At 39.4% G+C, this 14,853-nt stretch overlaps 1 protein-coding gene across 10 annotated transcripts in view; it reads right to left on the bottom strand.

Annotated features, from left to right (window-relative positions):
• The window catches only part of NCOA2 (nuclear receptor coactivator 2), a 129,698-nt gene that overhangs the window by 17,022 nt on the left and 97,823 nt on the right, over positions 1-14,853 (bottom strand). For all 10 annotated transcript variants that reach the window (XM_079983038.1, XM_079983036.1, XM_079983031.1 and 7 more), the window contains 4 exons: positions 12,083-12,230; positions 7,081-8,344; positions 2,392-2,602; positions 538-744 (listed from right to left, as the gene is read on the bottom strand). In XM_079983038.1, the coding sequence (XP_079839164.1) occupies positions 538-744; positions 2,392-2,602; positions 7,081-8,344; positions 12,083-12,230 (1,830 nt within the window). The remainder of the gene's footprint in view (positions 1-537; positions 745-2,391; positions 2,603-7,080; positions 8,345-12,082; positions 12,231-14,853) is intronic.

A 14,853-nucleotide genomic window follows, 5' to 3' on the forward strand; every position in this document is an offset into this window, starting at 1 on the left:
ACAAATCCTTCTGAACTCAGTAAGACTTTCTTCCAAACAAATATGCACAGGACTGGGTTCTCAATCCCCAACTCTCAATGACTGTAGCAGTCCCAAATTTCATTTACTGATGGGGTGAGTGGTATCAGAGCCAGGTGCAATCACTATTCCTGCTCTTTTCTGTAGAGATCTATCCATCCAAGGAATGATTTTATGCATTTGGATGATCTTGCTTCTCACAAGAAGTACAAACTTTTTGCTCTAATCAAGCCAATAATAAAGTTCTCAAGATGGACTGGTGAGAAGGGGCATGGCAAGCTTCTGGCCTTCCAGCAGTAGTATCGCTGCTGCTTACTGGGAGGGAGAGGGGGTGAGGAGGTGAGTCCTGTGGCAATCCAATGCTCCTGCTGTGGTGCAGTCGCATAACACTAGCCTCCCCTCTCTAGTAAGTGACAATAATGCCATTGCTGGGAGTCCAGTGATGCTGCTTCCCACTAGTCACTCCTGCAGATTCCAGTCCATGTGAAACATCACACAAAAAGGGAGTATTTAAGTTACCTGGGCTACTGTTCCCAAGATTTCCTTGATTTCCCATCATTCCTTGACTGCCCATCATTCCGGGCTGAGGTATGACTGAATATGGACTGTTGTTTCTTATGGGTGGGAAAGCTCCAGCACCTGGTGGGTTTTGCAATGCGATGTCAAGTTGTAAATTCTGGTTTGGTAACATCCTTCCCAACTGAGCTTGCCTTGCATTGGTAAAAGCTAAAAAGATGAAAAATAGTTGAGAGACTGGAAGTATAATTTATTTTTATTTTTTATTTTAAAATTGAGGTGAAATATTGTATATAAAATATTTCAAAAAGCAACTTGCAGAAACACACACCAATGTAGAAGAATAAAGAGACTTATGAATGGCTCATAATATTTTGACTTATTTCTGAGAGATTAACCCAAGAATGTCATGGTTAGAAATATATATCCCCCCCCCACACTTTCAAAAGATATATTACTCTTTTTGCATATGTGGATATTTACACAGGGCAATATTCAATTTAAAAAATAAATGAAGAATACTTCTGCTTAACACACTATTTTACTGAAATAGATCAACACCTATATATTGGAGGCATCTGTGGCTAGCTGAAAGGTAAATATTTAAACAAAGTATTTTAAGAAAGATTTCCCTGCAACTTTTTGGGACCTGCTTATTTTTAGAAATTGGTTTTCACGCACAAAACTTTGCCTAACAGGATAGTAACCTTGTAATTTACTCACTTCATTTAAAACTACTGCTTTTTTTTAAAAAAAAGGTAATTCAATTAAATTCATTTGAAGCACATGTCCTCCCATTCCCTATTTTTTATAGCTGAAAGCACATTCACTTGCTTGGATTCAACTAGGAACAGTGATTTACAGGCAGATGTAGGTTTCTATACACAGATCCGTTATAGCAGGTGTGTGGAGGGGGGTGGGAATCCTCCGTGAGTAAACCTGGAGATGCAGATGGGGTTGTGTGGTTCAGAAACAGAAAAACACACACATATTATGTTGAAACATGAGAACAGTTGGTGATTTGGAAAGCTGGGTGGGCAGTTAAAAGTCCTAATAGCTCACGCTATGAAAAGCTTCTGAGAAAAGGTTCTCACAGCAACACTTGCCTGTTAAGTGAAGCAAGAAGAAGCCCAAACTGTATGGTGCTGACTTCTTCATTCATTTAAGTCGGTTTGGGAGACCTTTGGACTTCTAGTTATTGCTGAACTACGGCTCCCATCATCCTGCCCATAGGTCATGCATGTAGGGCGGATGGGAGCTGTAGTTCAGCAACATCTGGAGGACCAGTGGTTCCCCACACGTGACTCAGGTGATAAGTCACACAGATTTTGAGAGGCTTCATTTCAAGTCTGGGGGTGGGGAGTGCCTCCTATATGCATCCCATCATACTTTGCTCATAGGAAGGACTCTGAACAGCTTTTACTTTCAACTATCAAGTGCTCTCTGTGAAAACCATGATCACAGGTGTGCACTTCCCTAGTGACCTCATGGTTTTGTGAAGTACGTCTATTTTACTGTAAAACATCAACTCCTTTACACAGTGTAATATTTCATGTCAATAATGTGTGGCAATTCATGCATTAATGATAGAAATAAAGTAAAAAAATTCTCAGCAAGAAGTCCGTATTTTAAATCGACAGTGACTTAGACTTCCTAAGCAGTGCGATATCATGGTTTCAGGAGATGCTACATCTATTTCAAAATGTTGATCCTATGGATTAGAACAGCAGGTGGTGCTGTTTGATTACTGCAGGTTTTTTTAAAGGCACAGACAATCTGAAAGACCCAGAGGCACTGTTGCAAAGCCTACATTTTTCTTATCACAACCATTTCAGTCCAGCAACAACTCAGACTCACTGCTTTGAGAGATCCGCATTTGGGGTTTCTGGGCTCCAACAGGTGTGCCGGGGCTGTTTTCACCTGTGATCTGCATGAGGTCATTGATGATGGCTTGTTTGTCAACTGATCCTGCTGAAGTACCTGGTCGGGTATCTGGGAAAAGCTGCGACAACTGGCTATTCTGCAGATCATCTAGAATCTCCTCCAAATTATCTAGCTCGCTGGCAGGCTTTGATGAAACAGAAACAAGAAAACATTCATTTTTCATAGTTTGGACAAGCTCTCTGGCAGTCAAAGCACAAGATAAGAATATGAGCACTTGTATCTTCTATCAATTGGGTTGTCTGATATTTACTCCTAACAAAGCAAAATCTAGTGTGGTCTAGTCTGACATATAGAAAAGGCTGACTGTGTGTCTGCACCCAAAGGCCTCAAGCTTCCCCACCACTGTGCTTTCTGTTAGCACAAAGCAGACCAATTAAAGTTCTCTCCTTAAAGCAAATTGCTAATATTCTTTCCCCAGAGCCCAACCATGAATTGGCAAAGAGATATCTCCAAGGGCTGTAGCTTTCCATGGACGAAACAAAGAATCTTTGTTCAGCAAAAATCAGCATTCTGCCACTATTGTAATTCTGCTCGTTTATGACAGGGCTAAAAAACGTTCTATAGAACAGTTACTTCCACATGGCTAAAAATGCTTTACATCTTGCATAGGCTTTTCATTGGTGGCAGAAAAGTACAGCATAGTTTAAAAACATACACAGGTTATCTCCATGTAGTGAGAAATCGCCTACACAGCTGGAATCTTAGTTTGACGGAATGTAAATTTTCCCAATTTACAGGAAGTTACTGGTTTGAGAATCAGGGAAATTTACCAACGTACATGCCGCAGGATGCAAAAAATCTTATGGGGTGAGGAAAGTTTAATTGACTCAAAAATTCTTAAGAAAATTAAAGCTGACCAGGTGAACGAACAACTCACAAAAGCTTATAATGAATGCAAATATTTTTGTACATGGAACAGCCATAAAATCCTCTCTACAGAATGAACAGGCAACAATCCAACAAACTGGCAACATGTTAACTACTCCAGATTATTCTATAATCTTCCATACTGCCTCTGGATAGTTGTGGGAATTTATCTTAAAATGGTACTGCCTTGCAAAATGAAGAGTGTATCCCCACCATCCACAAATACAATTTCAGTCTTTGCAGCACTAATAGATCTTTCTATGTAACATGACAACTATAGAATACACACACAAAATTCACAAATAAATGCCATGCCTAACTTTGTTAGTAACTGAGACTCATTTACTATAATAGAACATTAGACAAAAAATGCTAAAGCCCAAATGTTGAGTTAATTGTAAGCTAATTTTTTAATTAAACAGACTGACAAAAAATGCAAAATGTTAAAGATTGCTAAAATTTCCTTTTTTCAATCAAGATACTTATACACTGCAGGTCAGAACTTATTACATCATTAATTATATTTAATGAGTGCTCACTTTTAGTACTATGTATTTTATATGAACTTTTCTTGTTCAGTTCCTTATCATTTGTACTTTTACCATTTATTTTGTATATTTTATGTTGTGAACGACCCTGATGAAGGGCGGTATAGAAATTTAATAAATAATAGTAAATAAATTATGTATATGTTACTATACAAAATTAACAAAAGATGTATCAATGTTTTAAAAAGTTTTATGCAAGTATTTACTTGAAAAATAAGTATTTCAATATACAACAGGCATATACAGAAGCAACTTGAATTATTTTGGACAACTGTCTGTCTATCTGTAAATATATGCATATTTCTCCTAACTAATGTGCATCACTTTGCACTTGCAAAACAAAATAAAAAAATTCCTTCCAGTAGCACCTTAAAGACCAACTAAGTTAGTTCTTGGTATGAGCTTTCGTGTGCATGCACACTTCTTCAGATACACACTTTGCACTTGCAGGCACTGAATCCCACCTACCATTCTTTGCCCTAGTGGTTCAGACTCTGGAATGACTGGGTGAAATTCATCATCATGCTATAGTGAACATCCATCCCATCAGCGCAAGCATTGCGGCTTGCCGGACAGAACAATCTTTCCTCTCTTCTCCCGCACACTGTTCTGGGGGGTTCTCCCAAATGTGCAGGGCTTGTCCTTATGGGACTGGGTAGATGAATCATGCTCATTCTAGACAACTCACTGACAGCTAGGGATTTTACCTCCCTGAATAATATTGAGGAGTACTAGATGAAACACTCTGTCTGGAAGTGCTACCAAAATACAGCAGTCCTGTGTTGTCCCCTACCACTTCTACAATATATGGGCAAACTCATGTGTTTCTCAGCATTTCACCACCATCACCACTCCAAGTAGCAGATAATGATGGGGAACAAAGGCAATTAACCACATGCTACATACATACAGTCTGGTTAAATGTTATGTGAAGGATTAGATCCAGGGCAGCCATTTTCAGGCCCCATTACTTTGGGATCCCATCTTCCAGTTACTTTTTATTGAAGGCTTAGGGAGGTATGATTTGGCTAAAATTAGGCAATTTAAGGTCTGGGGCTGTTAGATTTCACTAAGGCCCCTAATCTTTCCTCCCATGAGTTGAGCATCAGCTCCAGGACATTCAAGGTAGGATTTAGAGCTGAACCCTGGGCTAAAATTGTACTGTATAAATGAGAAGCTGCCTGATCTTTCAATGAGTACAGACCATCTAGACTACCACCTCCATCTCCTTATTCTGTAATTGTATTTAGGGGGACAGCACAGTGTAGTCACCATTCTAAGAGACATCTGCTGGCGCATGACTTGTAGGTAGGGGGACATATTTAATAAAAAAATTAAAAATGTAAACTATAAGACATGCCAGAAGCATTCAAATCAACACTTAAATTTGCCCCAGCACTCTACCTGCTTCTCTGCAGTTTTCCATGTAGCAAACTCAAATGTGAATGCTTCCAAAGCCACCATTTCAATATAAGACCATTCCTATATATAGTTGAATGTGTGGTTGAAATTTGGCAGGGACTTCATGTGTTCTGTGCTTGTCAAGGGTGAATGTGAGTTAGGGTTCAACGTTCATATTTAAACTGAGGGGGGAAATGACATCAGCACCAGTAAACTGGGTCTACCCTTCTGCTCCTTCCAGCTGCTTTTGCCTATTCCATGCAGCATAAATTGAATTCCCCAACTAATATCCTTGCCACCTGCCTTTTGTCCTTCCATAGCCTAGGTGAGGGAAGGAGGAAAAAGCTCGATTTAAAGAGTCATGTTTATCCAAAAGTTTTTCTCATGATTTCTTTGGAACTATCATTTGTATTTAAAGCTTTGTTGTTTTTAGAATATATTTAAGCATGAAAATCTACTTCAGTCTCTGTTAATAGGTTTGGAAGAAAAGGGACACATACTGACAAAGTTGGGGGACAGTAATTGTTACCTAAATTAGAGGACTGCTGTGTAAACACAACACAAATTTATAATTTGACACCAGAACAGGTCTGAGCTACAGGGGCTAGAAATGCTTAGATAACATGACCATTATTACCTCCTATATAAAAACTGATGGTGTACATATAATAAACAAGTACTTTTAGAATATATGTTTGACCAAAATCTAGTAGCTAGCTGTAATAAAACTCAGAAACATTAAAAAGGGGTGGAGTTGTTTAGAAATGAGTTTGATAGAAAAAAATTCTGAAATACTCAAATCTGTATGCTGGGAAGATGACTATTTAAATAAGCTACCTGGAATAATGCTATTTTTGGTGTTTTAACATGCTTCAAAGTATTTCCTGTTCAGAAAAAGTTGCACTAGAAAGGAAAATGTTATTCTTTTTTCCATCAAATTCCTCCTCATAAAATATTTACTCTACTATGACCATGCCATATTTACAATAAGAACTATACATACAAATTAGCCATTATTTTAAACAGATATCACTGCAAAAGTAAAACATAAACAATTCTATCCAGTAGGTATTGCAAAAACTTTACCGCTTTTGTTCTAGAAAGGAGAAAAGGATGGGAAGAAGACTCAAGAGGACAGCGGAACAATTTATAATATTCTCTGTTCTATCATTACAACAAATGGGTTAAGCTTTGATCTATATTTAGATTATACTTCCTGTAAGTTTATCCTGCACCAGCTATGATTCTTTCACTTTCTCACTCTAGAGTGAGTTTTTGCTGTGTGCTTTTTTTTTTGCACAGAAGTATCTATGTCATTTTAGGACACTTTTGTGCAGTTTGCACAATGAACCATTTCGTCCTTCCTCTGTGAAATGCTTTTTTCAAACAGCTCAATGTACTAGCTTTGCATCTCACTACCTCTGAAGTTCCCTTTCGGCACCCTCCTCACAGAAAGCCAATGTCAGGCACTGTTTGTTGCAGGCTTTCTCTAAAAATTGTTGCTTCTTCACGCCTACGTTTCCTCCCCAACACCCAGTTGATGTTCTACCAAGAACCACACTGCTACTAACTGGCAAGGTCTAGATTGGACCTTTCAGCCAGCCAGGTCTTGGCAATACAAGCAAGGCAACTGCCTCCAATCACAAACACAATCAACCGCCCTAGCCAAAACAAAACAAAAAACAACCCACAACCCTGTATAAAGGGAAGACATTGAAGCAAATGAGCAAGGATCATTTCCACGACAAATTTCCTGAATGAACAACAACAAAAAAGAGTCTCTTACCTGTTCATTCGGCTCAAAGCGCATCTCTTCTTTTTCTGTCTTTATAGTTACTGGCTTTGTGCTACTGGAAGGGTCTGTCTTACTGTCCGACCGTTCCAGCTTGGGGGTAATGTCCGGTAAACCAATATCTTTAGTATCATCTTTATCTAGCAAGTAGCGAAGTAGTGCATTTTCTTTCTTCTTGGGACTCACCGGTTCCTGTTTTGTAGTCACCTCTGAACCAGGAGCTGTGCTACTGGTCTCCTGGCTCGGTTCTTTCCCTGTGGCCTCTGCTGTGAGCTTGGCTAAGTCTACAGGAGAACTACTGTCCTGCAAGAGCCTGTGCAAAATTTTATGCTTCTCCTTGAGCGAGGTTCCATGCGTTGAACCAGAACCAGATAAACCTCCCGCGGAGTCCTTGTTAGCATCTCCCATAGCGTTAGACAAAGGTGAAGGCTCCATCTGATCAGATTTGGTGGTCAGCAGCTGTAAGAGCTTTGTCTGGCTTTTGCCATCATGAAGTCTGTTCTGTCCATCAGGCCTCTCACCAACAACCTGGGGCATGCCATCATTACTTTCTTTCAGTTCTCCTGAATGGCAGACACTCTCAGCTTGTCCAGCTGTACCTTCTGATTGCTCCCCATGAAGTCCAAAGCCATCTTTAGAGTCCAGGCTTCCCATTTTGCTTAGCTGAGGAGGATTCATACTTACAGGGGAATTTTGCAAATTACCCATTTTTACGTCAGGTGAAGCCAAGGATGACCCCAGAGAGACTCCATGCCCCTCGCTGAGAGCCTGAAGTGCATTGAGGGAACTGTTGGTATAACTATGGCTATTTCCTGTGCTGCTGCAAACCCCAACAGGTGAATGCAAGCTTCCTGCAGGGGAAAACTGACTGGGTGGGATCCGAGGACTGCCTGCCACTCCCGGACTCATACGGTGCCGTGGGGATAGCATAGAGTTTGGCTGACCTGGTGTCATGCCAGGGCTGTTTTGAGAGGGACTATTCATTTTTAGTGCATAGTTACTACCCTGAGGAGTGGATGCTTGTATACTTGACACATGGTTCATCCCGCCTGAACCACCAAACCTGCTTGCTGGCATGCCCATTTGTTCCTTCGGGCCATTTATGGCAAAATTCATATTGCTACTGATGGTCATATCCTGACCTGGATTCCCACTGCACATGGCCTGATGGGCAGGACTGCTGGAGCTAATTGGGTTCAATGGCTTTCCCATTGCTTGTCCAGTTAAATCCTGGTTCATTCCACAAACATTCTGTTCCCTGAAACAGTAAAAAAGAACAAAAACATTATTAAAATTTACATTTTAAATATGATTAATAAAAGACACAATTGATAAAATAAAGATTTGACAATCCCCAAGGCAAAGATGGACATAGCATTTGTTTTATCTTGATGTATTCCTAAGCCTGGGGCCTCTACTAACATTTCTTTATCTTGTTCATAATGAAAGAAAGAGAAAAGAAACAAACAGAAGCAATTACCTTTTTGACAAAGATCATTGCTTTTTCTATTTTACAGATGAACAAAGACAATTTGCTGGAGGTTTCTGGTATCCATTGCTGAGATCCACTGCATGAGGGAGCCAGACTCTAAGGCCCTGAGGTAATTGGAGACCTATAGTGGATGCAACTAGACACTCGGTAGCCACACACCTGCACAGGACTGAGTTATAAGCCCCTCCAGTTAAGAATGCTGGCCCCCTCCTCCATGCAAAAACACTCAACAGGATATAGTGGTAACTGTCATGACCTGAGCCTTTTTCAGAGGATGAACTTGTGGATTCAGAAGCACCTAACCAACTGGAAGTGCTTCTGCAGGAAGAATCCTTGGTGCCAGCATCCCTCTGAGAACTCCACCTCAAAACTCCTACAGCAACCACAGCCTTCTCTGCTCTTCAGAGAAATCAACTGCTAAAGCAGCCTGGGCCCCTTTAAATGAAGTTTCTTCTCAGCAACAGAGAAATAGCTGCAGCTCCTATTTAAGGCTCAATCTGAAGAGCCCTGCTGCTGAAGCAACATCTGAGCTCTGCTCTCATGAAATATTGAGGCTAAGCACTGCACAGAGCTATCCAGGCAACCCTTGCTTCACCTAACAACAGAACCATCGTCTCAACAAACCATTGCACTGAGTCACCACTGACTGTGGAAATATATTTATTTTGGCAAGGAACCCAAATGAGTTAACAGTTGGAAATGGATTCCATGGCTCTTGGGTTCATTTCTGTCTTAACAGATATCTTAATATCACATAAGAGAGAAAGCTCCAATTACATATCTACAAGTTCTGATAGCAAATAAAGTTTTCACTATTTTGATTATATAAGAGAGAATCGGACAAATCCACTTCTGAAAAAAGAAAGCAGAAAGAGGATAGGCATTTGTTGACAATCTGAAAGTAAACGAACAGGCCTTTTACAGCCTTGAAACTGCTGCCCCATTTGCCAACAAGAGTTACAGTAAAAAGCAAGTTTTAAAAGTCATCTCAAAGTACAGCCAAAAAAAATTACAACACTGCTTTAAGTATGGAAGCCAAAAAAACTACAGTACAGCAAACAAGTTCAGAATGAGATCAGCATAGTTAGAGAAAGATTTTGTGGGTACATGCAAGCTAAAGAATGTGCAAGAAGGACAGAGATGGGGGGAAGAGGAGGTTTTTCCAGATGACTAAAGTGTGCTCCAACCAAATATTATCCCTTGTAGAATAATCCCACAGGTAAACAGCACGTTATTCCATATGTATTCAATAAATGACTTGGAGTGAGAAGAGGGGTAGAAAACTGTATTACCAGCGCAAAACTATTTGTTTAAAAACAAAAGGTTGTTAAATGTACTCTGCAGCATGAGCATTGGTAGCACAAATCTTCCAATCCAAATATTCTGTGAAGTAGGGAACTCTGACTATTCTAGTGGCTGCCAGCAGTGGAGAAGAGAGATATAAGGCAATTAGCAGGGAAGCTTTGGGGAAAGATCTCCACCCACTACTTTAGGAAACCACTGGATAAGCAGTGATGGCGGCTGTGTGGTGACTGCAGATTAAATCTCTGTGCAGCAGCATATCTCTAAACAGTTTATAAAAAACAGAGAGACATGTCCCCATATCTTCTACCATTTGGGCTTTTCAGTGTGTGCAGATATGAGAAACAGAGCAAGTGCTATTTGGGAATGCCTTAAATCTCATGCAGGGGAGCCTACCATAGGAACCTGGAGAAAGAAGATTTGCCTTGAGATCCACTGCTTATAATCTCAGGGTAAGTTTTCTTCCCACTCTTTCCTGGACTGAATTCCCTACATGAGCATCTAAGGAAGCAAAATAGCTTCCTTACACTGCTTCTCTCATCACTTCCCCATGCCGAGAGCAACAGCATACAGGTAAACCACATTCTACACAGTAGCACTATCTAGGGAAGGATCACATTTTTCAGGAACAAGATATTGCTGTTTGAAAATACATTTCTTGAGCGAAGATATGTGCATGAAATCTCTTTGAAGACTATCCAAGTTTAGTTTTCTTTGCAGATTTTCTTTTGCACATAAGGTTTTTGTTCTGTTATAAATTTACACTGAATAACATCTGTAGTCAGTTCCTCTCTCCAGACTTAAAAAATGGGAGCTATCAATGCCCCCCCAAAAAGCGTTTCTTAAAAATTATAAGTCTGCTAAATTACTGAAAGAACACTGAAGGAAAAGTGCTTTATGAACAAACTATATTTAATAGAGTTTTGGCACTGGTTTAAACATTCCTTTGCAGGGTTTGCACTGAAAGTTCTACAGCTGAAACATTTAAACTTTGCCCTGCTAGTGGCATGAGAACTAGAAAGAAAAGTTGAGGAGGAAGAGAAACTGTCCAGTCAATTCTTGTTAGCATGAGATGACTAAAATGAAAGGGGAAACTTTGTTTAAAAATGCACAAAACTCCCAAAGGTTCATGTTAATTTACTGTTTCTCAGATTGCATTATAAGCTAGAAAAACTTAACTTTCTTGTAAGTATGTGCCCTGTAGCCTGGCAGTTTTTATTTAGCTTGCTGCCTCATCAGCCACCTTCAAAATATAAAAAGGTCCCCTTAATTCCAACAAAAAGTTCTGAATTGTTTAAACAGCAATGTTCAGAGGGTATAGTCAAAGTCAGTAAAGTCTTTTTTTGTACAATGTTCAGCAGCTAACAAATAAACAACAACGAAAGATAATTCTTATTAAAACTTATGCATAGTTCATAACTGAGCCTGACACAAATATGCAATAGCTTCTCATAACCAAGCACTGAACTTTTCATATTTAATGAATAGGAACTGCAGATTCTGGAGAAAAAATTGTCATTTCCCATTGTCGACATTCTTCATTTTTTTTGTCCCATAATGATCTCTCTTGGAAGAGTGAAGGAGATGTTGAACTGGAACAATGGTGAATATTTACATGCAAAGATGTGTTGTCCAAACAGTTCTCTTAAGTGCTTATAAAGTTTCTTACAAAACAATATCATTAGTGCATACAAGAAAACTGTTCAGATTTCCCAATAGCGAAACCCTTCAAACCCCAGAATGAGCCTGAGTTGAGAATGCAACCGGCCCTGCAAGGATTTCCATGCCTGTACACAAAGTGAGGGGCTCAACATACCAAATGTACTACATGAAGTATTATGATTTTATCTTATGTGGAACATTAAAATTAAGTGTGGTCAAAGTAGATGTGATAAAACAGTGATAAAACTGCTGTTAAACACCAATCTGTATCTTCAACTGAAGTCCCAAATTCATGTGGTTGGTTGGAAGCACTATTTAAATAATTGGTATTTACTTACAAACAAGTGGACTAGGATGTTTTCCTTACAAAACAGAAACCATTAAAATCAAAACTATACTTTATTTTACTGTCATGCTACACCCAATATAGCTAAAGGGGGCTACTGCAATAATGCATGATAAATTATGTACTCTTGCTGCAGCTGTTCTTAGGATATGAGGTTGAAGATTTTTCAAGGCAGCAAAAATTTTATAAATTACCTGTGAAGCATATGCAAGGATATTACAAGCTGAGGTTCACCAGTAGTCTGAGAACGGATGAGCTTGCTCTTCGTTTGGGCAGCAACTATGTTGCCGTCAGACAAGGAAAATCGATAAACAGGACTGAAAGCTAGTCCCTGCCTCAGCACTGTAAACAAAGAGAAACAAGAAAAAAGTAGTAAGAAATGCAGGCTGCAGGATAATCTGCATGAAAATGTGGACTCTGTTTTCATTCTTTAGAAAGCTAGGAAAAAAATCTGCATTTTCTTTTGCAAAATCAGCAAGGCTGTGTTAAAGGAAAAGCTAATGTTTTGCAGATTAAGACCAAAGTGCAACTGCAGTAAAGTATTAACTGAAAGAGTGAGTGAGAGACAGTGCCAGCATTGCAAAAACAGTGCACTTACCTGCGAATTTTCTCTTCATGGAGAATAATCTAAAATAAGAATGATTTCCACCTGTTCCAACCAGAGGAGACAGTGACTCACAACTGAAATTAACTTGCCAGGGACAAAGCTAGTCGCAGCTAGCTTCCTGATAATTATTACAAAGCATTCCAACCCATTCTGCTTTAGACAAACTAGCAAAGTACACTGACTGGGATAAATTTGTTAACCAGGAGCATACCTTAGAATGATACAGTATACGGACTAGCATCCCAAGGGATGGAAAATTCTCCCTGAACATATGCCAACTTGAGCCATGACATGACAAGGAAGGGGAGAATAGTTTGTCTACAACTTAATCAGACCTTCCTGCAATTAGCTGGAGATGGCAGAAAAAATGAGCAGCGTGGCAAGGAGGTAACCTGGAGCAAAACTTGGGGCCAGCCTCCTACATCTGTCCCCCAAATGCTCTCAGTAGAAAACACAGCCTATTCAAGTAAAGGGAGGAATATCAACATAATATATATTATATAGTTTATAATATGTTCTGTAGCTAGGCAAACCTACTTTAATGGAAAATGTTCGTTTCACATTCCAACATGAGGAAATCACAGAACATCATGGTTTCTAGAAACATCATTTACAATTGCTAAAATCTGGAACAAAAATGCTCAACCAATTGCCTAAGTCAGACAAAAAGTCATTTATTACAACAGACAGGTAATCTACTTGAATGACGTCTTCCTTGCTTTCATTTTGGCAAGCTTATCAAGTAAATTGACAAAAGAGATTTGGTAGCAAGCTTACTTTGTGATGAGAGCTTAGCAGCGCCCATTTCTTGCCCTGTGGGAGATCACAGGTGATGCTCAACAAATTCAGTTTATTTAAGGTGTGCTCACCTAATGAAACCAATATGCAGATGCATTCTTTGGGTAACGTGTATTTCGGGGGGGGGGGGGGGGAATCCAAGTCTTTGGCATAAATTTAGTGTGAAATGGAATAGGTTTGGAATTCCAACTGAAAAAAAGGTAGGCCCTAGTCTAGGGGTGAGCAAACTTTTTCAGCAGGGGGCCAGTCCACTGTACCTCAGACCCTGTGTGGGGCCGGACTATATATATTTTTTTGGGGGGGGAGAGAAAAGAACAAATTCCTATGCCCCACAAATAACCCAGAGACACGTTTTAAATAAAAGCACACATTCTACTCATGTAAAAACACGCTGATTCCCGGACTATCCGCGGGCCGTATTTAGAAGGCGATTGGGCCGGATCCGGCCCCCAGGCCTTAGTTTGCCTACCCATGCCCTAGTCCCACAGACTCTGGCCCCATATGCTCTCCTGTAAATTTCTATCATCCAAGTCTTTTGAAGAAGAAATATTGCCTAGTGCCAAACCTTTTTACTTTCATGAGTCTATACATATAATTTTATTAAATAATTTTACTTAGTTCAACAAAAATGGGATTTTCCTTGCACATACCTCCCCTAAATCTGTCTTTCAGGATTTGAACACTGACACAAGACACTTTTAAGTTGCAAAAAAAAAATGTGCTTTTCCAGATCTGGAATTTCAATTTTGCCCCATCTTTAAATAAAAACAATGAGTTACCAGCTGGTTTATTTTAATGTTTTCTTCACTGTGAAACCTGATAAACTAGTTTCATTTCTTGATTTTCCTGAACTGGCTGAAAACTCCTTCATACTTGTGTTTATGCCTATCCTATGAAATTATATTTATGCCTCTCCCTTAACCATTTCCACATTTTGAACACATAATGCTGAAAAACAAGAGTTAAGGTTTAAAATATTTATCTTTGACAACATCTCTGCGTCAATCACGTAGTAGATCAAGTAACATTCAGACTCTGACAATGCTAGACAAGTTTTTTCCCTCCCCCAGTCTTGCAACACTGGTATGGTAAGATTTTCCCCTGTTCCTGCCTCAAAGTTTTCTATCGTGCTACTACATTTTAAATTATTATTTTGGCACAGGAAAACAGGAAACACAAGTTAAACAGCCAGAAGAGTTTATGTAGAGTAGGAATGCAAAGAAAAACAAAGCCTGTTAACTGTGGCATACTGTAAAGTAAAATTTCACACTGAAGGTATGTCATTGTTTCAGTCTAACCTTTGGGCAGAACTTTCAGCAGCAGCAGTGCTTTTAGTTCAGAGCAGGAAATTCCAACACTCCCTTGTCAACAACTCTGATGTTAAAAACGCTGAAGTTAATCCATTTTAAAAACTGGGTGTGTGTATTCAAATCCACAGCTACAGATTTTGTTTAGGTTTTTTTTTTAAAAAAAAGATGTCATGTGACAAATTACTTCCAATTAAAGTTATAGCTTGCCAAATGAAAAAAAAGAGACATATGCTCTGGGCAGCTTAAACCA

Source organism: Podarcis cretensis (genome assembly GCF_951804945.1).
Source record: "Podarcis cretensis genome assembly, chromosome: 7".
Classification (NCBI taxonomy): Eukaryota; Metazoa; Chordata; class Lepidosauria; order Squamata; family Lacertidae; genus Podarcis; species Podarcis cretensis.